This window comes from Arvicanthis niloticus, chromosome 7 (assembly GCF_011762505.2).
Source record: "Arvicanthis niloticus isolate mArvNil1 chromosome 7, mArvNil1.pat.X, whole genome shotgun sequence".
Taxonomy (NCBI): domain Eukaryota; kingdom Metazoa; phylum Chordata; class Mammalia; order Rodentia; family Muridae; genus Arvicanthis; species Arvicanthis niloticus.
In genome coordinates, this window is record NC_047664.1 from 86,805,283 (window position 1) to 86,832,095 (window position 26,813).

Below are 26,813 nucleotides of genomic sequence, written 5' to 3' on the forward strand. Positions count from 1 at the left end.
GATACCACAGTTAATGTTTAATTTCTCTTCACTCATTGACTATTTGAGTTTTGTCCTATTTTAAAAATTCTAATAAATTACTGTATTAAAGAATTGAAAAGAAATATTGGTCAGATGTGATGGCATACACCTCTTGGCCAAGCAGAGTGGTTGGACATTTAAGATGAGCCTGATTTGTATAACAAAAAATCATAAAGCATAACATGGAAATAAAAACAAAAACAGAGAGAATAACATGTACACTAAATCATGTCCTAATTTGTCTCTGTTCCTACCATAGTTATTACTCTGAGAATAGTATTTGTTCATTTGTCCTTCAGTAAGAAGGCCAATGACTGAATAACTAACCAAATAAATATATACATAAATAATGAATAAACAATGAATACATATTTTAAAAGATTTTACTCACAAAGGATTGTCAATGACTTCTTCCAGTGCATTGAGCAAATCTGACCTTGACATTGTTCTGATATTCAATGAAACAGCTGCTCCTTTGGCCACCATCTGGGCAATGTTATCACATTGCTCTCCAAACAAAGGAATGCCAATCATGGGGATTCCATGATAGATGGCCTCATAGACACCATTGGCTCCACCATGAGTTACAAAGGCTTCGGTTTTTGGGTGACCTTGAATAAGATGAATTCATGATAACATTAATTAGCAGTCTTGGACATGAAATGAGAAAAGTAGTATGTACTATAAAGAGCTGAAAGAAGATTTTTCTACATAAAGATTCATATACTCATAAACTCACTGAAATGTTTTTCTGTCTCACAGCAAGAAGACACTACATTTACATAGAACTATTTTGTAGATTTGCATGTGACTTGAGACTTGAACTCTAAAATACGCATTTCCAGTTGAACACATGAAGCACATAGTAGGTAAGAGAAAACAAATGTGAAAAAGACCAAATGCGTGTCAGAAGTTGTTTTTTTTAATAAATAATTTATAAACTCCATGTAATATAAAGGCTTTTGGGTCAACTAGGATAGGTACAGTAATCAAAGAAAGTCAGGACCCATAGCCAGCACTAGCACGCCCCTTCCGCCGCTCGCCCCTCCTCCAGTCTGAGGCTTGCGGGTGAGTGCACCCCGGAGTCCCCCGGACACATTCTGGGGGATCCATAGAACCCACAACCAGCTTTAGGTAGGAAAACCCACATACTACCCTGAGCTCATAGCTGGGCGCCCTGAGTGCTCAGAACCCAGCAGATACCCCTCCCCACCCCCTTCCCCCGCGCCCCTGCCGGCTAGCACCCCTTTTCTGCCCATCTCCCGGGTCTGAGTCCTGGACCAGACCTCTACCAGGTCTGCAGTTGTGTGGACCCCGGTCACCGCCTGAGACATACTGGAAGGTCCGCTCAACCGAGAGCCACAGAGGAACAACTGAACTCAGAGTGTCAGACAACATACCCTGAGATATCCAAGAGGAGACACTGCACCCAGAACAGCAGACATCTAGCTGGACTGCTACATAGGAGGCACCATATCCTGAGGCATCCTAGAGATACCACTGTAATCAGGGCAGCTAGAAAAAATCACAAAGACATCTGGACTCCTAGAAGACCAAACACAAGCGAGACAACTGGAAAGACAGGCTTCAATCAGAGACAGAAGTACAGGCAGCACTAGAATTAACCAGATGGCAAAAGGCAGGCGCAAGAACGTAAGCAACAGAAATCAAAGTTACATGGCAACATCAGAACACAGTTCCCCCATCATAGCAAGCCCTGAACACCCCATCACACCAGAAAAGCAGGATTCAGAATTAAAATCACTTCTCATGATGATGATAGAGGACTTTAAGAAAGACATAAATAACACTCTCAAAGAACAGATAGAAACCCTTAGAGAGGAAACACAAAAATCCCTTAAGGAATTGCAAGAAAATGCAACCAAACAGGAGAAGGAATTAAACAAAACCATGCAGGATCTAAAAATGGAAGTAGAAACAATAAAGAAATCACAAAGGGAGAACACCCTGGAGATAGAAAACTTAAAAAAATGATCAGGAGTCATAGACACAAGTATTACCAACAGAATACAAGAGATGGAAGAGACAATCTCATGTGCAGAAGATACCATGGAAAACATTGACACAACTGTCAAAGAAAATGCAAAATACAAAAAGCTACTAACCCAAAATGTACAAGAAATCCAAGACACAATGAGAAGGCCAAACCTAAGGATAATAAGAATAGATGAGGGGGAAGACTCCCAACTTAAAGGACCAGTAAATATCCTCAACAAAATTATAGAGGAAAACTTCCCTAACCTAAAGAAAGAGATGTCCATAAATATACAAGAAGCCTACAGAACTCCAAATAGTTTAGACCAGAAAAGAAATACTTCCCGCCACATAATAGTCAAAACATCAAATGTACAAAACAAAGAAAGAATACTAAAAGCAGTAAGGGAAAAAGGCAAAGTAACATATAGAGGCAGACCTATAAGAATTACATCAGACTTCTCACCAGAGACCATAAAAGCCAGAAGATCCTGGACCGATATCATACAGACCTTAAAAGAACATAAATGTCAGCCCAGACTACTATACCCAGCAAAACTCTCAATCATTATCGATGGAGAAACCAAAATATTCCATGACAAATCCAAATTTACACAGTATCTCAACACAAACCCAGCACTTCAAAGGATAATTGGTGGAAAACTCCATCACAAGGAGGGAAACTACAACCTAGAAAAAGCAGGAAAGTAATCTTCTAAAAACCGTAAAAGAAGGTAGCTACACAAACATATCTCCAATGCCAATAACAAAAATAACAGGAAACAACACTCATTTTTCCTTAATATCTCTTAATATCAATGGACTCAATTCTCCAGTAAAAAGACATAGACTATCAGACTGGATACGTAAACAGGACCCAACATTTTGCTGCATTCAGGAAACACACCTCTGTGGAAAGGACAGACACTACCTCAGAGTAAAAGGTTGGAAAACAATCTGCCAAGCAAATGGTCCCAAGAAGCAAGCTGGAGTAGCGATTCTAATATCAAATAAAATCAGTTTTCAACCAGAAGTAATCAAAAAAGATAAAGAAGGACACTTCATATTCATGAAAGGAAAAATGTACCAAGAGGAACTTGCAATTCTCAACATCTATGCCCCAAATGTAAGGGCATCCACATACATAAAAAACACTTTACTAAAACTTAAAGCATACATTGCACCCTACACAATAATAGTGGGAGATTTCAACACCCCACTCTCAGCTATGGACAGATCATGGAAACAGAAACTAAATCGAGACACAATGAAACTAACAGAAGTTATGAACCAATTGGACTTAACTGACATCTATAGAATATTTCATCCTAAAACAAAAGAATATACCTTCTTCTCAGCACCTCATGGTACCTTCTCGAAAATAGACCATATAATTGGTCACAAAACAGGCCTCAACAGATACAAAAAGATTGAAATAATCCCTAGTACCTTATCAGACCACCATGGATTAAGACTTGTCTTTCACATGGACAAAAACATCAGAAAACCGACATACACTTGGCAACTGAACAATGCTCTACTCAATGATAACTTGGTCAAGGAAGAAATTAAGAAAGAAATTAAAGACTTTTTAGATTTAAATGAAAATGAGGACACATCATATCAAAACATGTGGGACTCATTGAAAGCAGTACTAAGAGGAAAAATCATAGCTCTAAGTGCTCACAAAAAGAAAGTGGAAAGAGCATACATCAACAACTTGACAGCAAACCTGAAAGCATTAGAACAAAAAGAAGCTAGTATACCCAATAGGAGTAGACGGCAGGAAATAATCAAACTCAGGGCTGAAATCAACCAAGTCGAAACAAAAAGAACTATACAAAATATCAACAAAACCAGGAGCTGGTTCTTTGAGAAAATCAACAAGATAGACAAACCCTTAGCCAGACTAACCAAAGGGCGCAGAGACAGCATTCAAATTAATAAAATCAGAACTGAAAGGGAGACATAACAACAGAAACAGAGGAAATTAAAAAAATTATCAGATCCTACTACAAAGGCCTATACTCAACAAAATTGGAAAATCTGGAGGAAATGGACAATTTTCTAGATAGATACCAGGTACCAAAGTTAAACGAGGAGCAGATAAACCAACTAAACAGTCCCATAACGCCTAAATAAATAGACACAGTCATTAAAAATCTTCCCACCAAAAAATGTCCGGGGCCAGATGGTTTCAGTGCAGAATTCTTTCAGACCTTCAAGGAAGACCTAATACCAATCCTCTTCAAGTTATTCCATCGAATAGAAACAGAAGGAACACTACCCAATTCATTCTATGAAGCTACCATTACACTCATACCTAAACCACAGAAAGACCCAACAAAGAAAGAGAACTACAGACCAATCTCTCTTATGAATATTGATACAAAAATACTCAATAAAATTCTCGCAAACCAAATCCAACAACACATCAAAACAATTATCCATCAAGATCAAGTAGGCTTTATCCCAGGAATGCAGGGATGGTTCAATATTCAGAAATCCATCAATGTAATCCACTACATAAATAAACTCAAAGAGAAAACCACATGGCCATATCACTAGATGCTGAGAAAGCATTTGACAAAATTCAACATCCCTTCATGTTAAAAGTCTTGGAAAGATCAGGAATACAAGGCCCATATCTAAACATAGTAAAAGCAATATACAGCAAGCCAGTAGCCAACATCAAACTAAATGGAGAGAAACTTGAAGCAATCCCACTAAGATCAGGGACTAGGCAAGGCTGCCCACTCTCACCTTACCTATTCAATATAGTACTGGAAGTCTTAGCTAGAGCAATTAGACAACAAAAGGAAGTCAAAGGGATACAGATAGGAAAGGAAGAAGTCAAAATTTCACTATTTGCAGATGATATGATAGTATACTTAAGTGAACCTAAAACTTCCACCAGAGAACTCCTAAACCTGATAAACAACTTTAGCAATGTGGCTGGATATAAAATCAACTCAAACAAATCAGTAGCCTTCCTCTACTCAAAGGATAAACAGGCAGAGAAAGAAATCAGGGAAATGACACCCTTCACAATAGCCACGAGTAAAATAAATTATCTTGGAGTGAATCTAACAAAGCAAGTGAAAGATCTGTATGACAAGAACTTCAAGTCTCTGAAGAAAGAAATTGAAGAAGATCTCAGAAGATGGAAAGATCTCCCATGCTCCTGGATTGGCAGGATTAATTTAGTAAAAATGGCTATCCTGCCAAAAGCAATCTATAGATTCAATGCAATACCCATCAAAATTCCAAATCAATTCTTCATAGAGATAGAAAGAGCAATTTTCAAATTCATTTGGAATAACAAAAAACCTAGGATAGCAAGAACTATTCTCAACAATAAAAGAACCACTGGGGGAATCACCATTCTGTACCTCAAACTGTACTACAGAGCAGTAGTGATAAAAACTGCTTGGTATTGGTACAGAGACAGAAAGGACGATCAATGGAACAGAATTGAAGACTCAGAAATGAACCCTCATACCTATGGTCACTTGATATTTGACAAGGGAGCTAAATTCATCCAGTGGAAAAAGGACAGCATTTTCAACAAGTGGTGCTGGCTCAACTGGAGGTCAACATGTAGAAGAATGCAAATTAATCCATTCTTATCCCCTTGCACAAAGCTCAACTCCAAGTGGATAAAGGACCTTCACATAAAGCCAGGTACACTGAAAATATTAGAAGAGAAGTTGGGGAAGATCCTCGAATACCTAGGCACAGGGGAAAAGTTCCTGAACAGAACACCAATGGCTTATGCTCTAAGATCAAGAATCGACAAGGCAAAGGACACTGTCAACAAGACAAAACGGCAACCAACAGATTGGGAAAAGATCATTACCAATCCTACATCTGATAGGGGTCTAATATCGAATATTTACAAAGAACTCAAGAAATTAAACGCCAAACAACAAAATAACCCCATTAAAAAATGGGGTGCAGAGCTAAACAAAGAATTCTCAACTGAGGAAACTCGAATGGCCGAGAAGCACCTCAAGAAATGCTCAACATCCTTAGTCATCAGGGAAATGCAAATCAAAACAACACTGAGATACCACCTCACACCAGTCAGAATGGCTAAGATCAAAAACTCAGGTGATAGTAGATGCTGGCGAGGATGTGAAGAAAGAGGAACACTCCTGCATTGTTGGTGGGGTTGCAAGCTGGTACAACCACTTTGGAAGTCAGTCTGGCGGTTCCTCAGAAAATTGGACATAGCACTACCTGAGGACCCAGCTATACCACTTCTGGGTATATACCCAGAAAATGCCCCAACAAATAACAAAGACATATGCTCCACTATGTTCATATCAGCCCTATTTATAATAGCCAGAAGCTGGAAAGAACCCAGATGCCCTTCAACAGAGGAATGGATACAAAAAATGTGGTACATTTACACAATGGAATATTACTCAGCTATTAAAAATAATGAATTCGAGAAATTCTTAGGTAAATGGATGGAACTAGAAAATATCATCCTGAGTGAGGTAACCCAATCACAAAAGAACACACATGGTATTTACTCACTGATAAGCGGAGATTAGCCCAAAAAATTTGAAACAACAAAGATTCAACTACCAGACGACATGAAGCTCATGAAGAAGAAAGAACAAGTGAAGATGCCTAGGTCTTTCTTAGGAGGAGTAACTAAATAACCAAGGGAGCAAATATGGAGACAAAGTGTGGGTCAGAATCTGAAGGGGGGTTGTAGGGAGACCATTGCGTCTGGGTATTCATTCCATAGGCAGTCACCAAAAATAGACGCTGATAGGGATGTCAGGATGGGAAAGCTGACAGCAGCTGGATAAGGCTGTCTCCTTAGAGGTCTCTCAGAGTCGGACATACCCAGAGACAGATACCCACAGCTATCCATTAATCTGATCAAAGTTCCCAATGGAGGAGTTAGAGAGTAAATTGAAGGAACCGTGAACCGTAAGGGCTGGTGGCCCCGTGAGGAAAGCAACAATACCAACCAGCCAGAGCTCCCCAGGGTCTAAACCACCAGCCTAGGAGCACATAGGGAGAGACACATGACTCCAGCTGTATATGTAGGGGAGGATGTCCCTGTTGGGCATAGGTGGGAGACAAGATAATTAGTACCCTGAAGGCTGAGCACTGAGGGGGGGATCTGAGGGTGGGGAGGGAGGCTGGGGGTAGGTGGGTAAACACCTTCATAGAGGCAGGAGGAGGGGGGATGGGATAAGGGGTTCCTGGGTGGTGGGGGAAATATGGTAAGGGGATAAAATTTGAAATGTAAATATTATATCCAATAAAAGAGGGGAAAAATAGAAAAGCGGTTAGAACCAACATTCTTAATAAAATGTCAGCCCTCTTCTAAAAAAAAAAAAAAACTATCTTGATACTAAAATTTGTTTTGAGAATTGTATATTGCAGAATGATCAGCCTTGGTGTATCTACTCAACAAGCAAGCTGGGCAGACCTGCTCAAACCTCTGAGGTCCGTGAATTCCTTCTGGAGGCAGCGAAGACACAGCATCAGAGGATTGTCAATTTGCTCTCCCCCCCACTCCTCTTCTAATATCTCAACGCCCATAATCAGCTTGAAGAAGCTAATGATGAGTCAGCGCCCCTATTCCCTGGGCATGGGGACTAAGGTGGTAAATGTTGGGCTGTCTCTCTAGGGAAAAGTAGTGGTTTTGTCGGAATAAAGAGGATTAGCTAGGGTTTATTGCATAGCCATAACCTATTAGTAGAAATCTGTATAATTAATATCAAGATGAAGATATAAATTCTTAAATGGCACCAATATACTTTGTTTACAAATTTTAAGGTTTTCATTGGCATGAGCTTCTTAGTGATATAAGAGTGAGATGAATATTGTTACTCTCATAGGCATTGTACCAGTATAACACACTTAGGAATACAAAGCTTAGACCCAGTCCTTCTTTAACTTTTTTTTAACTGATTTGAGATGGTCAGCCTATGAGTTAAGGGACTATAGCAAATTCATGACTTGGAGTTTATTATAAGGGTGTTCTCTATGTTTTATTTAGAAATAGCTGAGTGGAGTTAACAGGCAACAATCCAGATTACCTTACATGGATAGCTGGTTTTCAAAACATCAGAAATCCTTAGAATTGACATGACAAACATTTCAGTATTAATGTTCATATTCATTAGAGACCTGTCTGCTCCGGACAGCTTCCTATGATAAATTCTAAGAAGAAATTGAGCATCCTTGGAGTTACTCCAGTTGTGGTGAGACAGCCACTAGGCAAGAATTGCCACTTTCCTTCTACAGACAAATTACTGTCCAGAAAAGGACACACTTGCAGAATAGTCGACTGATTATATCTGCCTAGACAGAGTAATCAGCCCTTAATAATTCTGCAGCACTAAGGTCTGTCAGATGATCCTGGGCCAGAAGGCAGAAGAACAGATGCTCCAACGTTTTGAAGTAGAGCGAGTGTCCAGGTGTTCAGAGGTCTCTATAAATTGGCTAAGTTTTAGAAGCTATGCTTTGTGCTTCCCACAATTATAGTCAACTCAGTCATTCTGGATTTCTGACGGGGTTGAAAACTTATAGCTATTTACCTTGAGAGAAAAGATCTGAGTGTATGGTCGTCAGCTGACATTCATCCTAAAGCCAGGTTCAGAACTAAATGTTTTAGTTAGGAGAGATGACAGAGGTGCTGGTAGGTCAACAAAAGGATGGACTGGGTATTAGGACTATCTTGTACCTCACTGGTACAAATTGGCATAATTATGCTCTAATTGTATTTTGAGAGAAAAGTTTCCTTTTAACAGGAAGGGTGATGTGTAGGAGGAGCTAAGGTGGGAGGAGTACTGAGAGGAAGAAAAGGAGTAAGAAGAGGAGAAGAAGAAGGAGAGGAGAAGCTAGGTGATGAAAGAGAGATAGAGGGGGGAGACAGGGAAGCAGATGTTCATGTATCTCCACCAGTCAAAGATAGTAGGTATATCTAGGTTGGGTAGTGGGTTACACCTCTGATTGAACAATACCAAACTTATAAAGCCTATGATTAACATTTTTTTAAAAAATGTATAAATGCAAAAAGGAAAAGGGGGCATGGGATAGGGGTCTTCTAAGGGGGGGAATGGGGAAAGGGGATGGCATCTTAAGTGTAAATGAAAGATCTAATAAAAAAATATAATAAAAAAAAATCAAAGAAATTCAGTTGTGATTCAGAATTTGTTTTCCAGACTCTTACCAAGAAGGTCATTCTGGGGAAGCCACTTGTAGACTCTGGTATTGGGTCCTAAGGAAGCTGGTTTTATGCCATCAAATCGCCAAAGAACCTATTAAATGTCAGATAATCTTAATAGATGGAGCCAAGTTTAACATTATACAGCCTGAGCAGGTTATATCTAAAAATATAAATATAGATATGTATGCATATATTTATATAATGACAATTAATGAAAAAAGTATGCCATGGATTTGAAAGACAGCAAAGGCATAGATATTAGAGTGTTTGAAGGAAGGAATGGAAATGTAGAATGATGTAGTAATAATTTCTAAACTGGGAATAATTTTTTAAAATATAGCTTTTTTATTTTTAGAAAAAACATAGCTAAATAATTCCCATGGGATAGATTAGAAATTCAGAAGAGTTGAGCAATAAAAACTCTTGAAAGACTGAGAGAAGATGGTACAGCAGTTTCTGTGTTTATTTTTACACTCAGTCAGATTGAATTTAATCGTCATTTTCTAAGCAGATAAATTTAGATAAAGGAGATAGTTAATAATACATGAAAATATTTAAAGCCTTGGTGGCATAATTCAACCAGAGAAGAGTGGCAAATGACTAATAATTTATGTATTTATAACTTAATAATACATCTAATACTCCAGCATTAATATAATGGCATTTTTACTTAGCATTTACTTTTATTCATTTGTTCTATGTTATTTTTAATGAATTTCATTTTTTATCTTCAATTATTATGTGTATATGTCTTGTTCCCAACTGTAGCATATAAGGGTGAGTCTGTTATTGTTACCCATTTCTTGCTATTGTTATTCAAATAATATTTAAACTGTTCTTTATGAAAATACATGTTTCTGTCACACATGTCTTGTCCTTGTGATTGTGTACAGCTTGAACTCATGTGATCTTTACTTATATGATATTTCTGAACCTTGGACTATGCATATTCCGATGCATGAGTAAAGCTGGCTCATTCATGCAATTTGGGTCTGCCTCATTTCCCACTCTCATTGGTTGCAATGAGAGTCCTGTGTTTCATGTTTTATGATGCACAGAGAAGACTATAAGGGCAGCACCCATGTCTACCTTTCCTTTATAAATTTCTTCTATAAATATTAGCACGATAAACTAGAATTCATTGTTTTTGTTTGTTTGGTTGGTTTGGTTTTTGTGTTTTCTTGTTTTTATTTTTTAAACAGCCCTCTCAACTGCACACTGAAAAGACCTACTTCAAAATTAGGGTGCAGACTCATGATATATTTCAAACATTTTTAATACCAGTTTGATGATTTTTTGCTAGAAACAAATTAATAAAATTTTACTCCCCCCTAAAAAACTTTATAAATACTGTGACTTTAAATAACTGACAAATGGAACAAGTGACTCTGAAGAATTTGCTGGCTATACACCTTTGACAGTGATAGCATCATAATGGCAGCATTTCGAAATGAACCAGCAGAGATCACAAAGTTGATATCCAAGTTACTTGCAGCCAAAAATACCTTCTGTAGTATTGTAATACCTTTTGTGTGTATCTGTTTTTATATTGTCTAAGGTAAGTTAGAGCTTGCCTAAATCTTTTGGTTTCACACAGTCATTCCTAGAATCAGACCTTCCAAGAACTTTCACAGACTCAGTATCCATTTCCCTCCCAAGGACATTTTATCTCACCTTTTGTGGAATCTGGGCAAGGGCCCATGCAATTGCGTTGGCCTTTTCTTCTGTCATGTTACTGACCATTGATCCCAGAGAAAACACCACCACACCATGCTCTCCAGAGCTCTGGACAAAGTCTTCCATTTCCTATGAGGAAAGAATTTTTTTGCATCACAAAGTAAAAATTGTAGAAAAACCATTTACAGAAATTTTATGAAAAAAACTAGAATAAAAAGTGAGATATTCATAGGATTTTTTAGAATTGCAGTTTTAACACATAGAGAAGACAAAATTGGCAATGTCAAATACTTTGAACATCACAGGAAGCAGTGTAAAGTGAACTCACACATGTTCAACAAATATTCTCTGTGGGTATTTTGCCTACATTTATGTTTTTGTGTCATGTATATGCAGTGCCCACAGAGGGCACAAGATGTTAAATCTCTTAGAACTAGAGTTACAGATGATTGCTGGGATCAAACCCAGGTCCTTTGGAATAGCAGCCAGTGCTCTTAACACTGAGCCATCTCTCCAGCCTCAATAAACATTCTCAATAATTTTCCCCGGTTAAGTGAAAGCTTAGAAGTACAGTGTAGTATGTGAAATATTTATAAAATTGTAGCTTCATTACATTTTCATCTTATAGAAAGTATAATTTTTAAATTACCATTTTAATTTTCTTTCATGATGGCTGATTTAATGCTATTATCTAGTGTTTGATGAAATATCTATTTTATAGTATGTACATATGTGTTAGTTAATACAAATTTCCTACTACAATTACTTAAGTGGGATTCTTTTCTAAAATAATCATAAGTGCATAGTAAGTATACATAATAATTTTATGTTATTGTGTATAAACAGGGTATTTTCAGATATGATCTCTACAAATTACCTGTTTATGTAGAAACTATGACTATGTTGTTTCTCTGGATATCAAAAAATTACCTTTAATATATATGAATCACAGCTTTTAAATGGTTAACATTTTCTGAAGTGCTAAGTTTATGTTTTGTGTGTATGTGTTTATATGTGTCTGTGTAATTTGTGTATTCATGCACATGTGTCTGTATGTGTACTTGTATGTTTGTTTACTGGGGTTGCTGCTGTTGCAGTAATTCTCTGCCTTTGTTTTAACACTTGGATACAAAAAGTTAAAACTAGGTGTCTTCCTCTACATATTTTTGACATTGTTTTGAGAATGTTTCTCATTGAACATGAATCTTACCATTTTTAACAGAATCATAGCCATCAAGCTATCAGTATTAACCTGTTTATCCAATATCAGCACTAAAGTCATACATTAAATGCCGAGATACCTAAATTTTAAGGTGGATGTTGAGATTCAAACTCATATCAACATAGTTGCTTTGTAAGGATTTTACCAAATGGCTAAATATCCAATTACCTTACTGAACTTAATTTAAGTCACTGATATGAATATATCTCAGGTTTCTTATGGTCTTTCTTGAGTTTATTGAATGCCTAGTTAATATGATGCATATATATATATATATATATATATATATGTATATGTATATGTATATGTATAGACATAGACATAGATATATCATTGGGAGAAAAATATAATGATAGGTGTAAAATCACTTTTACCAGACATGAAATGAAAAAGATATGAGAAGAATGAATTTACCTTAGGCAAGGGTTTAGCAGGTTTGCAGTGGAGTCCTCCAACATATTCAACATTTGGTAAGGTTGGGTGAGGAAACTCCAAATCCCAGTAGGACCTAATGAGCCACATTTCTGCTTTGCCCATTGTCTCAGCTAAGGTGGTTGGCCTTCCTAGATAGAGAAAATGAGCAAATAAGACAAAGAAAAGTTGATAGGACTCTTCTGAATAAAAAAATATATTTTCTTAAAACTGTTGGAGGAATTTGTGTTTGATGTAGAACATGTACATTATAAAATCAATGGTTATGTATATATAATATGTTTTGAATGTATGATTTTTGGCTCAGATAACATACATAAATGCCAGTTTGATTTTATTCTTAAAGCTGACTTTGAAAGTTACCTCATTTCCTCCATAATTTGAAACCATGAATAGTTATTGATATAACCTACTCAGCCACCATACAAATAAGCACAAATTTACTCATATCTACATTTTCAGAAGGAACTGTGTCAATATAAACACATGATACAGGTCCAAATCTCATGCTGTGCTGTGTGTACCCTGGCCAGAATTCCCAGGGTCACTGTGGTGTAGAGGTAGTCCTTCATCCTTCTTTTGTCAAGGGAGCTCGAAAGTTTATGAATGGCTGAAGTTCTAGTTAGTGCTTCTACTCTAGTTTTATATTAAGATATGTAATAGTATTTATCCTTTAAAAACAATCACAATATTTATACAACTCATAAGAATAGAAATTTTAGGGCAGTCTTAATTATGGTATAATTCTAAAGAGAAGAAGCTTGGCTTCAAAAAGTATAGAACAAGTATATATGCTTCAATTCTTTTGTACAGTACAGACATTTATAATGGGGCTAGGAAAGAATATACTAAGAAAATGTGCTGGTAGAAACCTCAGTTTCATTTTTAAACCTGTAAACTAACATCATATCTTTGAAAAGTAGGAGAAATAGGAAATACAGAGAATATATTCTATGATTTATGTTTTCATTTATGTGTATTTATGTTTGTGTGAGTATATGCTAAGATTATTTTCTTGCTTGGGGATACCATACAAGACCAGCAGGTTCCTTGAAGCTGAACTTAGAGGCAATTTTAGGCCACTGGATATGAGTGGATGCTAGGAGCAGAACACAGGTACTAAAAGTGAACAGAAAACAGTCAAACTTTTGGCCATGTGGTGAGACCCCACATTTTAATTTTTATGTAATGACACTGGATTGTGCAAGAGCACATGATTTCTTCAATGTTAAATGTGTATTGATACTATAAAATATGTTATTCTTTAATCTAAATAAATCATTATTTGGGTACCCAGGAAGTGACTTATTAAAATAGAGGGAAAAACATAAAATGAGTAAAGAATCACTTAGGGACCATCTACTTGAATCTCTTTGCAATTGTGTATTTAACTAGAATGTCTTCTATCAAGACTGATACCCTCTTTTTGAACTATAGTATGAACTTTTCCAGAGCATTTGTGAGTTTGTTAGCTAATATCCTATTATATATTTGATCACCTACAAAAACAACTTTACCTTGAATTTCATGATCATATAGCTTCAAATACATGTGTAACTCAGGTTATCAAGTTACTAAGAGGAAACATAACTTACCCAAAGTTTCACTGTAAAACTGATTCCATTTTTTTTCTCTAAATGTCTGGAACCAAAAGTCAAAATAAAGCATACATATCATATTTTTTACTCTCTCTATGAATGCCATTTTGCCACCTAATCCTGACAAAATTATAGGTACATAAGAGAGAGGGAGTAGAAGTCCTCCACTGTACTTTTCCATTGTGTAGCCTGGAGAGAAGCGAAGACTGTAGAGAAAAGGAATCTGGAGCAGTTCGGCTATCAGCTCCCCACAGGGAGCAATGGCATCTGAGAAAAGGACATCAAACTTGGATTCCTGTAGTTTTGTCATGAGCTGTTTGTTTGAAACAATGTCCTTACAAAGACTTTGATAACAATCAGAGTATTCATCAAACAGTTTTTGAAGTAAAGGAGAATATGATAGACATGAATCTCTTGGCATCTCATAAGTCCACACATCCACAAACCTAGTGAAAAATTTTTCCAGATCATTTTTACTGAGAGATGTAGAGAAAGTTTTAAACTTGAGGTCAGGTGATTTTTGGGGATCAAGAACATAGTAAGCTGAAGGTCTCAGAACAGTGACTTCATGGCCTCTCTGTACAAGTTCATCCAGTATTATCTTTATGTTCATCCAGTGACTGAATTCCATTGGCCACACCAACACCTTCCCGCAGCTCACAGATCTGAAACAGCAACTCATCTGCAGGAGGAACAGAGCAGAAATCCACTTCCCAGGCATCCTGAAAATCAAAGTCCTTCTGTTCAGAGTGTGATCTCTTCCTTCACTACTTGTCTTTATGCCTAAGAGAAAAAAAATCCATGAGTTAAAATATAACCTGAGTTGGTACAAGCAAATATACTTAATGACCAGATTGAACTTTTTGGCTGAAGAGAGATAGTAAAAGCAAATTTTAATTATTCCAAATTTACTTGGAAGTGTTTAATGTCACATGTTTTGTAATGAAATGAAGTTAGTAGTCATGACCTGTCTTTGTAAATCTGTTTGCAAGAGATTTGAATAGTAGATTCAAATTAGAGTGATTAGTGATTAGTGTGAGGTGAGTCTGAATTTTATTCTCAATACATGAACCCAAGTTATATTACTTACAGAGATTATCATTATTTCATAGATATTATTTTGTAAGAATGTTGATTAAAATATTCAATCACATTGAGTTTGTGCAATAACCTGACAGTGTGCCTTCCTTACTTGACAAAGACATGGTCTGGGAACAAGATAAACAAGAGTTTCTGCCTATGAATAGCCTAAGAGGAACAGCCAAACATACTGCCTATGCAACTCTTATAAAGGACAACATTTAATTGGGCTATTTTCCAGTTTTATAGATTCAGTCTATTATCAACATGGCAGCATATCTATCTATCTATCTATCTATCTATCTATCTATCTATATATATGTTGCATGATTTGAAAGGGTGGTATCCATCATGACAAGCAAGGTCTGTAGGAGTTTATGTCATGGAAACACATGGAAGGGAAACCCTCACCATGGAAAAATGATAAGTTACTTCTTTTTGGAAATTTTCTCACAAACATACTTATGTATTTATTTTAATAGTAACTGTATCAGTCAAATTAGCAATGAGGAGTCCACCAACATACAAAAAAAACAATAAGAGAAAAGTGATATATATATATATATATATATATATATATATATATGTAAAGAAATATAACAAGTGAATTATACAACAAATTAATTACTGTAGGATATATTTAATTATAAACAAGTTTGAATGTTAGCAAGTCAAAATACTTAGTTAAAATACACAAAATGTCTACATCAACTAAAAATCCAAAAATGAGATGCTACCAATAAGAAAATAACCTTTTGGCTGGGACAGACACCTAGCTGGTCTGCTACCATGAAGACACCATATTCTAAGATATTCTAGATGAGCCACATCACTCAGAGCAGCGGATAAGAACCCCCTCCCACTACTCTACACCTCAGAGCTACAACTGGGAGCCTGGAGAGCTCAGGACCCATCAGCCACCCAAACCTCACCCCTTCAAAATACCACTTCCCTTCCACCTTTCGCTTGGTCCTTTTGGCTGGGCGGACACTGGGCTCTTTCCAGGCATGGGGAGATCTCAGTCTGAAGTTCCAAGGGAACAGAGCTCCTGAGTGGGGGTCTTCGGGCTGAAGCAGGTGACTGGTAGACTGGTGATCTTTGTCCTTGGGCTCCCAGATGCTGCCTGGAACCTCAGAAGAACCAAGATGTGAGGGCATATGGGCTGGACCAGCCCGCAGCTGAGAGGGACAAGAGAGAGTTCCGGTGGCAACCTGAGGGGTGAGAAACTCTTAGTTACTTTGCTTGGCTGGGTTGGCAGCCTCTGCAAATAAAAAGTAGGGAAGTCTTCTAGTGGGAGAATAGGCAGCAGGGCGGCTCATTAGTCAAAGGCCTTCTCCAAGGTTCTCCATGGAGGAGCCCCAAAGACACAAGAAAGTCCATGGTTTTAAAAGGTTTATTGTCATGGCAGAACATAGATGTGGTTGTACCCTCATAACCCCAGGGTAAGCCTTTGGTTAAATACCATTTGTAAGGAGGAGGGTCTGAAAAGGACTGCTTAATTAGCTATGCCCTCTGGCCTTTAGGTATCTCATTAATATGGAGAACTCTTGAGGCTCTGCGGCTGTAGTCACCCCCTCTACCTGTGAAGGGGATTGCACTATATGACTGAATGGTGCTGATCAATGAAGGTCTTCGCCACATGTCAGGAGCCTAGAGTCTGGGAGTGGAGAGAAATGTATGCTGTCCATTGCAGTAATACCTGTTGGGCCTCAAGTCATTTTTAGCCAGTGATCTACCAGAAACCAAGTTATCCTATAACAGTCCCACAAGGAAACACTTAAATCCCTTAAAGAGTTGCAAGAAAACATAACCAAAAGGGGGAAAGAATTAAACAAACCCATCCAGGATCTAAAAGTGGAAGTAGAAACAATAAAAAAAAAAAAATCTCAAAGGGAGACTACCCTGGAGATAGAAAACCTAGGAAAGAGATCAGGAGTCACTAGAGGCAACCATCCCCAACAGAATACAAGAGCTATAAGAGAGAATCTCATATGCAGAAGATACCATAGAAAACATTGACACACCTGTCAAAGAAAATGCAAAATACAAAAAGATCCTAACCCGGCCCAACTACCCGCTGGAGGAACCCAGAGCATGACTACCTACAGCATGGCAGGAGGAACTCTGGGATCCCCAGCCTTATTTTTTTCCTACAGGAAAAATTCCTGAACAGAACCCCAATGGCTTATGCTCTAAGATCAAGAATTGACAAGTGGGACCTCATAAAACTGAAAAGTTTCTGTAAGGCAACAGCAACCAACCTATTGGAAAAAGATCTTTACCAATCCCACATCCAATAGAGGGCTAATATCCAATATATACAAAGAACTCAAGAACTTAGACTCCAGAAAACCAAATACGCCAATTAAAAAATTGGGTACAGAGCTAAACACAGAGTACTCAACTGAGGAAACTCAAATGGCCGAGAAACACCTAAAGAAATGTTTAGCATCGTTAGTCATTAATGAAATGCAAATCAAAACAACCCTGAGATTCTGCCTCACACCAGTCAGAATAGCTAAGATCAAAAATTCAGGTGATAGTAGATGCTGGTGAGGATGTAGAGAAAGAGGGACACTCCTCCACTGTTGGTGGGATTGCAAGCTGGTACAACCACTCTGGAAATCAGTTTGGTGGATACTCAGAAACTTGGACATAGCATTACCTGAGGACCCAGCTATACCACTCCTGAGCACTTACCCAGAAGATGCTCCAACATATAATAAGGACATATGCTCCACTATGTTCATAGCAGCCTTATTTATATTAGCCAGAAGCTGGAAAGAACCCAGATGTCCTTCAACAGAGGAATGGATACAAACAATGTGGTACATTTACACAATGGAGTATCGCTTAGCTATTAAAAACAATGAACTCGAGAAATTCTTAGGAAAATGGATAGAACTAGAAAATATCATCCTGAGTGAGGTAACCCAATCATAAAAGAACACAAAAGATATTCACTCACTGATAAGTGAATATTATCCCAGAAGCTTGAAATACCCAAGATTCTACTCACAGACCACATGAAGCTTATGAAGAAGGAACAACAAGTGTGGGTTCTTCGGTCCTTCTTAGGAGTAACAAAATACTCACGGGAGCAAATATAGAGACAAAGTGTGGAACAGAAACTGAAGGAGGGGCCTTCTGGAGACTATTCCACCTGGGTATCCATCCCATGTGCAGTCATCAAAGGTAGATGCTGATGGGGATGTCTGGAAGTGCATGCTGACAGGAGCCTGATATAGCTGTCTCCTTAGAGGTCTGCCAGAGCCTGACATATTCAGAGGCAGATGCTCACAGATAACCATTGAACTGTATGTACATGGGGTTCCCAATGGAGGAGTTAAAAGTGTGAAGGAGCTGAAACTGTTTGAATCCCCTATGAAGAGAGCAACAATACCAACTAACCAGAGCTCCCAGGGTCTAAACCACCAGCCTGAGAGCACATAGGGAGGGACCCATGGCTCCAGCTGTATATGTAGGGGAGGATGGCTTTGTCAGGCATAGTTGGGAAAGGAGATCCTTGGTCCCTTGAAGGCTGGATGCAGAGTGCAGGGGAATTCGAAGGTGGGGAGGTAGGAGTGGGCTGTAGGCGGGGGCACATCCTCATAGAAGCAGGAGGTGAGGGAATGGGATGGGGCTTCCTGGGCAGCGGACATCAGATAATGGTATAACATCTGAATTGTAAATAAAATATCCAATAAAAAAAATCACAAAAAATGAGAAAGTAATTAAAATCCACTTGCATCAAAAATTGAAAAAATAAATATAGAGAAGCAAACTGCAAGGGTACCGTAGTATATATACTTACAAATGTCAAAAATAGAATTAAGGCATAGAGTAGAAAATGTTCCTTTAAGGTCATTATGTATTTACAGAAATGTGAGTCTGAGAAAATGTACTAAACTGTAATAATACACATCCAACCATATTCAACAAACACTGGATGTGAAAAGGAGACTAACATTATAAAATTTTAGTTCTGAAAACCATCCTTCAATCATGGGAAAGTTATGGGGGCAAACATTCAACACTGGAATTTAGTGACAACTCAACTGGCTAAGGAGATGGAGAAAACGTCACTCAGCAGGTACAAGATACACATTCCTCTCAGCAGCATATGGCACACTCTCCTGGATTTTCTATGAATAAGGCCATAGAAACAACTCTAAATAAGCTCTGATACGAATTAAAAGCGCAATTTATAACAGCAGAATAATAAGACCATAATCAACTATAGTAACAGTCTAAGTTGCACAAATACACAAAAATTAAAAACACTATTTTATATAACCACTGAGTCAAGGAAGAATCCGTAAAGAAAATAAAACAGTTTCTTGAAAGTAATGAAGAATGAAAACACAGCCTATTAAATATTATGAGGTATGGTCACTTAAGACAAAAGAGGGAATTTAATAGAACACATGCCTACATAAAACTAAAATATACTCAAATAAACTCAAATGGTTCAATTCAGGTAACCAGACAAAGCAAAAGTAATTAAAAACCAAAATTTAATATAAGAATGACCATGACCATGAACATAGTGGGAGAAATATACATAAAAAAAGACCTTAGATCAAGAAACTCAATAGCTTTATAAAAAGATGCATATATATGTATAAATATATATATGTATATATGTATATATGTGTATATATATATGTGTGTGTTTGTGTGTGTATACACACACATATAAACATATATATGCATGTATATATACATATATATTTATAATTTGTTAGTATACTAATTATTGTAATAGAAGATTTAATCACATTCAAAACCCCAAGATTGCGTTGTTTACTGGAAATACCTCTTTCTAGTTGTGGTATGACACAATCCTAACATAAAACTTTAACCCAAGAGTTTTTCATTTATTGTAAACAAGATTAAATTATGTCAACCATAGGTCAAGAGACAGAGAAAGCAACCAGTTACAGGGAGTGAACATGGGGGGGAAAACAGAGAGAGGAAGCAGAAGAGAGGAAGTCAGGCCCTAGCTTCTGGCTTGTCTTTACTGATAAAATTGAATGTTTGAGAATTTGTAACATAAAAATTATATTTCTTTTTTTTGTATTCCTCATCTTCCCAAGTATTTTAACATTGAGAGGTGTTGGATTTTGTCAAAGGCTTTTTCTGCATCTACTAAGATGATGTGACTTTTTTTTCTATAAGTTTGTTTATATGGTGCATTACATTGATGTTTTCATTAGCTTTGATTAAACAGGGACCCAAAGCAACTTGGGGAGGAAAGGACATATTTGATTTACATTTCCTGACTGTAGTTCACCATGAAAGAAATAAGGGCAGGATCTCACTGTGGGACCCAGGAGGGAGGAACTGAAGCAGAGACCACGGAAGAGTGATGCTACTGAGTAATCAGCTGTCTTATAAACACAGGTTCAACTGCGCAGGTATACCAGGTCACAGAGTAGGCTGTGCTCCCCAACACAAGTTAGCATAGTCACAAAAATGCCTGCACAGGCTTGCCTAGGGACTCATTTGATGGAGACATTTGCTCAGTGGCTTAACTGAGGTTCCTTCTTGCCACATGACTCCAGGGGTGTCAAGTTGACAAAAACAAATCAGGATAGTTAGAATAGATAACAACAAGAGAGGGGGGAGGGAGGTGGGAGGGGGAGAGGGAGAAAGTTTCAAATTAATCTCAAATAAATAAAATTATCAATGAAAACTAGGCCATTGTATACGACAGCATAGAAGTATCAGAGAACACGGTTATTAAATATACACAAATGAATTGAAACACTAGAAAGAATGAACATAATTTTGGATATAGGTTATATAAAAAATTGAACCTCAGACTTTAAACATGTATAATGTGATAAGATTAGGTCCATAATAAAATGTCTAAGGCTGCTGAGAAAGTGATAATCAGTCTTTTCAAGGGATGAGTTCCTGATAGATTAGCTGATCTCAAATTGTCATTTGTAAACATACATAAGAACTAAACTGAAAACACTGAGCAGGTCTATCTATCTATCTATCTATCTATCTATCTATCTATCTATCATTATCTATCTATCTATCTATCATTATCTATCTATCTATCTATCTATCATTATCTATCTATCTATCTATCATTATCTATCTATCATTATCTATCTATCATTATCTATCTATCTATCATTATCTATCTATCATTATCTATCTATTTATCATTATCTATCTGTCTATCATTTATCTATTCTATCTATATCTAGCTATCTATCAAATATAGTAATAACAAACACAAAATAATAATTGAAAACACAGTAGCAGAGACACAAGTATAATAAAGTTGAGACAAGAAGGAATAGGATGAAATAAATACAGTACTCATGTATGAAATTCTCTAAAATATGAAGAAACATTTAACAAAATCTCAAAACAATGAAAATGAATTTGTTACTAAATTTTAATAAACATCCAAGAAAAACTATTGACATTTTCATTCAGTTATAAGGAACTAAAATATTTTATTGTGAGGGAATCTTACCAAATGGAGTCTCTGAAGCTGCCCCTACCTTAATCCCCAAGCCTGTGTGTGTGTGTGTGTATTGAACAATTTCTTAGAACTAATTCCCAGAAGAGTGTTGCTGTCTTTTTCCTCATCTACTGGAAGAATCTTCTCTGATGGCGTTAAGAGATGCATTACTCTATGACTGTGGTGTCTTCAGTATAGAAAAAATTACTCATGTACTGTGTGGAAGCATCACCTGCCAATAAAAAGCTGAGGGCCAATGAGGAGTTCATCCAGGATTGGAAGGTAGAACATTTTCCTGACAGCAGGGAGAGATAAGATTTTTAACTAAATTTGGATTGTGTGTATAATACAATGGATGCCATTGGTACCATAGGCTTTTCCATCCATGCCACAGTTCACAAATAATGACTTGGATACTGAATTACTTATGAATAAATGCATAGGTCATGAGTTTGGACTTGTTTCCTGACTAACTCATAACTTATATAACCTATTTATCTATTCTATATGTGCCACAGGGTTGGCTACCTCTCCTCAGTTTCATATGTCTGTCTCCTCTGAGTCACTGGTAAAATCTTCCTGCCTCTGACTTGTGCCCAGAATTCCTATCTCTGGGACAAATGCTGTGCACCATAACATTTAGTTATTACAATAGATTGATTTTTTAAAGGTATCATCTTATCAGACATATAATTTTTGATTAATCATTACCACTTTATCTCATATTGATTAACATCATTTCTCCTCCACTAATGCTGAGTCATTTTCAATAGAACTCATGAGTTTAACTTAAATAATTGAGCCAATGAAAATTACTCTTTCTGTATGTACCTTAAAAAGCAATATTAATATAAAAACTTCAAGAGAAGATAGATATAGTATATATTATATGTGTTATTTATATATAATATAAACATATTAAAATATAAACATGTATAGAGCATACCCTTAGAAAAGTGGTCAATTATATATATTATTAGACATTTGCTACTTCAGCTGATGATGTATTTTCTCATATATTGAAATTACATTGGGAAGTATCTATCATAAGTATAGCACATGGTAACTATCCTTTCTGTTTCCAGTTTGCCAGATATGACTACAGAATGATGGTATTTAATGAAAACTAGAGGGCCCAAGAATATTGACTTGTCTGCTCAACATTTATCTAATCAGTACAGAAAGAGAATCCAGCTTACTAATATGTCAGTTCTCATTCACATCTATTTATCAGGTGAATGACCACTGAGGCGGCTACAGACCAAAGTCCAGCTCTCAACTCACCTTTGTCAGAATTACTTTGTTCTCTTGCTCAAGTATTTTATTTCCAACTCCAAGCCTCTTCACGTGGTTACCTCAACTGGGTCAGTACCCAGAGAGCACTGTTGTAGCCATTGTCAATATTTGGGATACAAACAAATGAAAATTTTGAAATCATTTTATTTGCTCTACAAGTTTTTAATTTTTTCTGTTTTAAAGTTTGCTTTACTAAATCTCAAATGAAGACCATTAAAACGTTAATCAGAATCCAAATAATACAATATTTATCTTTATAAACATGGGACCTTATAGTGTATAAAATATTACACACTCAACATAAATAATGTAGGAAGGAACCTATTAGTATGCCTGTAAGATTTACCATGAATAACTAACATAATCAACATATGTGTCAAATCAGAAAACTGTTAGTTGTAGAATGTGTTCATGAAGTAGTTGACTGAATTTTATGTGTTGTTTTCAAAACTAAATTCATGATTCTCTAAGCTTTGTCTCTTATATCAAGGGGACTTGGATATTCCTATCTTTAAGCTGTAGATTTATATTAAACATTCCTGAGATATTAAAGACATAGAACTTTATAAACCAAGCAATTTAATCATTAGTATTCATTGTTTACCTGCAATATAATTAAAATTTTAAATAAAATAGAAGTGAATGAGTTAAAAAGAATAGATATAAACAGATCTGGAGAGAATTTGTGAATTTCCTGCTTTCCTTAGTGAGACTTGAGTGAGAGATTGCCAATAGGCATTTCCTAAATATCCTTGAAGGAACCCACAAATTGCATAACAGTAATGAGTTTTTTAAATACCCTATATGAGAGGCCTCTTCATTTGTAAACTGATCTCAATTTCTCTTTCTTTCCTAATTTACATCATACCTCTACTTATGAAGATGGATCTGTGTTTTCAAATGTTATCTTAGTAGACAAATAATAATTGGTGAATTATTACCAGTCTCACAGACGTTGACCTTAATTCTCCAGTCATGCCACTTCACAGAAATCATGATTCAGGATTCTAGTTTAAATATTTGAGTAATATAAAACTTACCCAACTTGAACTTTCTAGGAAAGCATGGAAATTAAAAACCTCTGAGAGAAAACAGATGTAAATTAGGTCCATTTTATATTTTATATTATCTTACAGGTTGAGCTATTAGGTATAAGTACCTGAGGCTCTACATAACTTCTTTTTCTAGTTCCTGTTTGATAGAAAGTGATACTTGATGGAAATTATTTGACTCCTCATTCAAACATAAACCTAATTACTGCAGAGTTTTAAAGGTAGCTATGTGAATATATGAACTGAGAATATTTTTTGGGAAAGCATATGACTATCAGTGTTGCTTCAGAAAGATATCAAACTCTATGTTCATCTTTCTCAGCATTTCCATGTACCATATTTTTTTCAAAAGCTGCATTTCCAAATGCACTGCATGCCTCTTTCTTATATTATATTACCATAAAACAGTACCTAAGTAGTAATAGTACAGAGTTGCTAGGATAGCTGTTCTATAAGAAGTCTGACATATTTACAAAACTGAGAAATATTTTTATTGTAAACCATGTTATTTATTAATTTATTTAGGGATTTTTAATTGGTTATTTTTAATTTACATTTTAAATGTTTTCCTTTTTCTAGTTCTCCCCTCTGCAGTCCCCATATCTCATCCCATCTTCCCTTGTCTCTATGAGGATGCTCCCCTCCTACCCCCACCCCACCCCCTATCCCTCAACTCCTGTCTACCTGCCCTGGCATTTCCTACACTAGGGCATTGAACAGCCTCAGGCCCAAGGGTCACTCCTCCCACGGATGTCCAACAAGGCCATCCTCTGCCACATATGCAGTCAAAGCTATGGGTCACAACTGAGAATTATTAGAAAGAGGCAAATATGCAAAGGCAGTCATGGCCTTCAAATAACTAAAAGTAGTGTGGCCAGACTCAAAAGAAAATCAAGAAGAAAACAAGTTTCGGTCTTTGAATATAAATAATTTAAAACATGAACTGATCATGGGGTCCACAATGGAGGAGGCAGAGAGAAGACTGAAGGAGCTGAAGGGGCTTTCAGCCCCATGGGAAGAGCAAAAATACCAAACAACCAGAGCTCCCTGCCTGGGAACACGAATAGAGGGACCCATGGCTCTAGCTGTATATGTAATTGAGGATGGCTTTTTCAGGCATCAGTGGGAGAGGAAGTCCAATGATCCTATGAAGGCTGGATGCCCCAATGTGGGGTAATTTGAGGGTGGGGAGGGGGGAGTGGGTAGATGGGTGGGGACACACACTCATAGAAGCAGCAGGAGGGAAGATAGGATAGGGAGTTCTTGGGGGGGTGGGGAGAATGAGGAAAGCAGATAACATCTGAAATGTAAATAAGTAGAATATCCAATAAAAAATAAAAAAAATTTAAAAAAAGAAAGTGAATAAAAAACTTGAAATGAACTGAATACAAATCAAAGATGTTGGCATTATGGATGGTACAAGATAATATAGAAAATCATAAAATATACTTAAGAGCTTCTTAGAACATTCTTTTATAAAAACGATGGGGATATTTTGTCAAAGAAGCTCAGAATATGTACTATGTAATTCACCAAAATTCACCACCTGTTTCTTGTGATTATCGTGTTGTCAAGTCTAATACAAGGATAATCTGGATACCAGTATGAATGAATTATCAATACATTATATGGAATCCTGCTAGACTAAGAAAAGAATTTGTAGCAAAAATTTAAGATTACATAGTACATGGGAAATATATTTAAAATACTAAAAGGGAAAAAATAATATACCCAATCAAATAATTCCTTATAATTCAAGGAGAAATAAGTATTCTCTGAAACAAGAAATATCAAAGGAAGTCCTATACTAGAAGCCTATTTCACTAAATACAATTATAAAAATAACCTAAAACAAATTCTAACAGTAGAGGAAGCAACACAAAGAAAAGGGAAAATAACCTCAGAATATCCAATACAGAAAACAAATCAACAAGAAGAGAAATAAGAAAAATGAAGAAACATATACAAGACAACAAAATGAAAAAAAATGACAACTGTATATATGTATTTATCACAAATAGCCACACAGTGAGTAAGAGATAAATCCTTCAATGCCTTTCTATTATTTATGTATAATATAATTAGATGTGTAAAAATGGGAGTGAATGGGTAATTAATAAAATGGATAGCAACAGTACTGAAGTGAATCTTTGAATTTCTCCCTCTCTGATTGAGAATGTTATAATTTATAATCTTCTAAATTCCTAGAAATTGATAATATTCTGACTAACATTATTTTAATACTTTAATTGAGGATATTCTCCATCCTTAAATTATATGTAAATATTGCTAGTTATTTATTTGAATATAACCACCTTTTTTTTCTTTTCTTTTTTTCTCTTTGAAGTATTTGTGAACCAATTCAATCTTATTGCTTAAATTTTATCTAGCTTTCTGACTTACATCCTGTTGCAGAAAATATTAAAAACTTGGCACCATCCCATGCTATAACCTGCTACTCTTTGCTTGTGGTCTCGCTGCCTCTAGGCTAGCCACATGCAGCGACTAATCGTGGTTCTCTTCCTGCTGATTCTGCTTACATTTTCAGCTATCCACCCCCTATTCATTGATTGTAAATCCTCTTAACCTAGTAAATCAAAACTCTAGAAACTTATAATTAATCAGTCAGACTTATAGGTCAATAAACTCTCCATACACAAGATGCCCACACAATAACTTCCGTGCCAATTGATAATGATATAAATTGCTCACCTAGATAAGACAAACTACCTGTGGCTATTTAACA

The 26,813-nt window shown here is 36.4% G+C and overlaps 1 protein-coding gene across 3 annotated transcripts in view; it reads right to left on the reverse strand.

The window, feature by feature from the left end:
- LOC117712567 (UDP-glucuronosyltransferase 2B17-like) overlaps positions 1 to 14,931 on the reverse strand; it is a 48,508-nt gene extending 33,577 nt beyond the window's left edge. The window contains exons 1-5 of one of the 3 annotated variants that reach the window (XM_076938742.1): positions 14,147 to 14,931; positions 12,534 to 12,682; positions 10,895 to 11,026; positions 9,224 to 9,311; positions 603 to 632 (exon numbers count right to left, since the gene is read on the reverse strand). In XM_076938742.1, coding sequence (XP_076794857.1) covers positions 603 to 632; positions 9,224 to 9,311; positions 10,895 to 11,026; positions 12,534 to 12,682; positions 14,147 to 14,870 — 1,123 coding nt within the window. In that variant the 5' untranslated portion in view covers positions 14,871 to 14,931. Of the gene's footprint in view, positions 1 to 412; positions 633 to 9,223; positions 9,312 to 10,894; positions 11,027 to 12,533; positions 12,683 to 14,146 lie in introns of all 3 variants that reach the window. The other 2 variants (XM_076938741.1, XM_034508483.2) reach the window with 2 other exon arrangements.
- Positions 14,932 to 26,813: the final 11,882 nt, after the last annotated feature.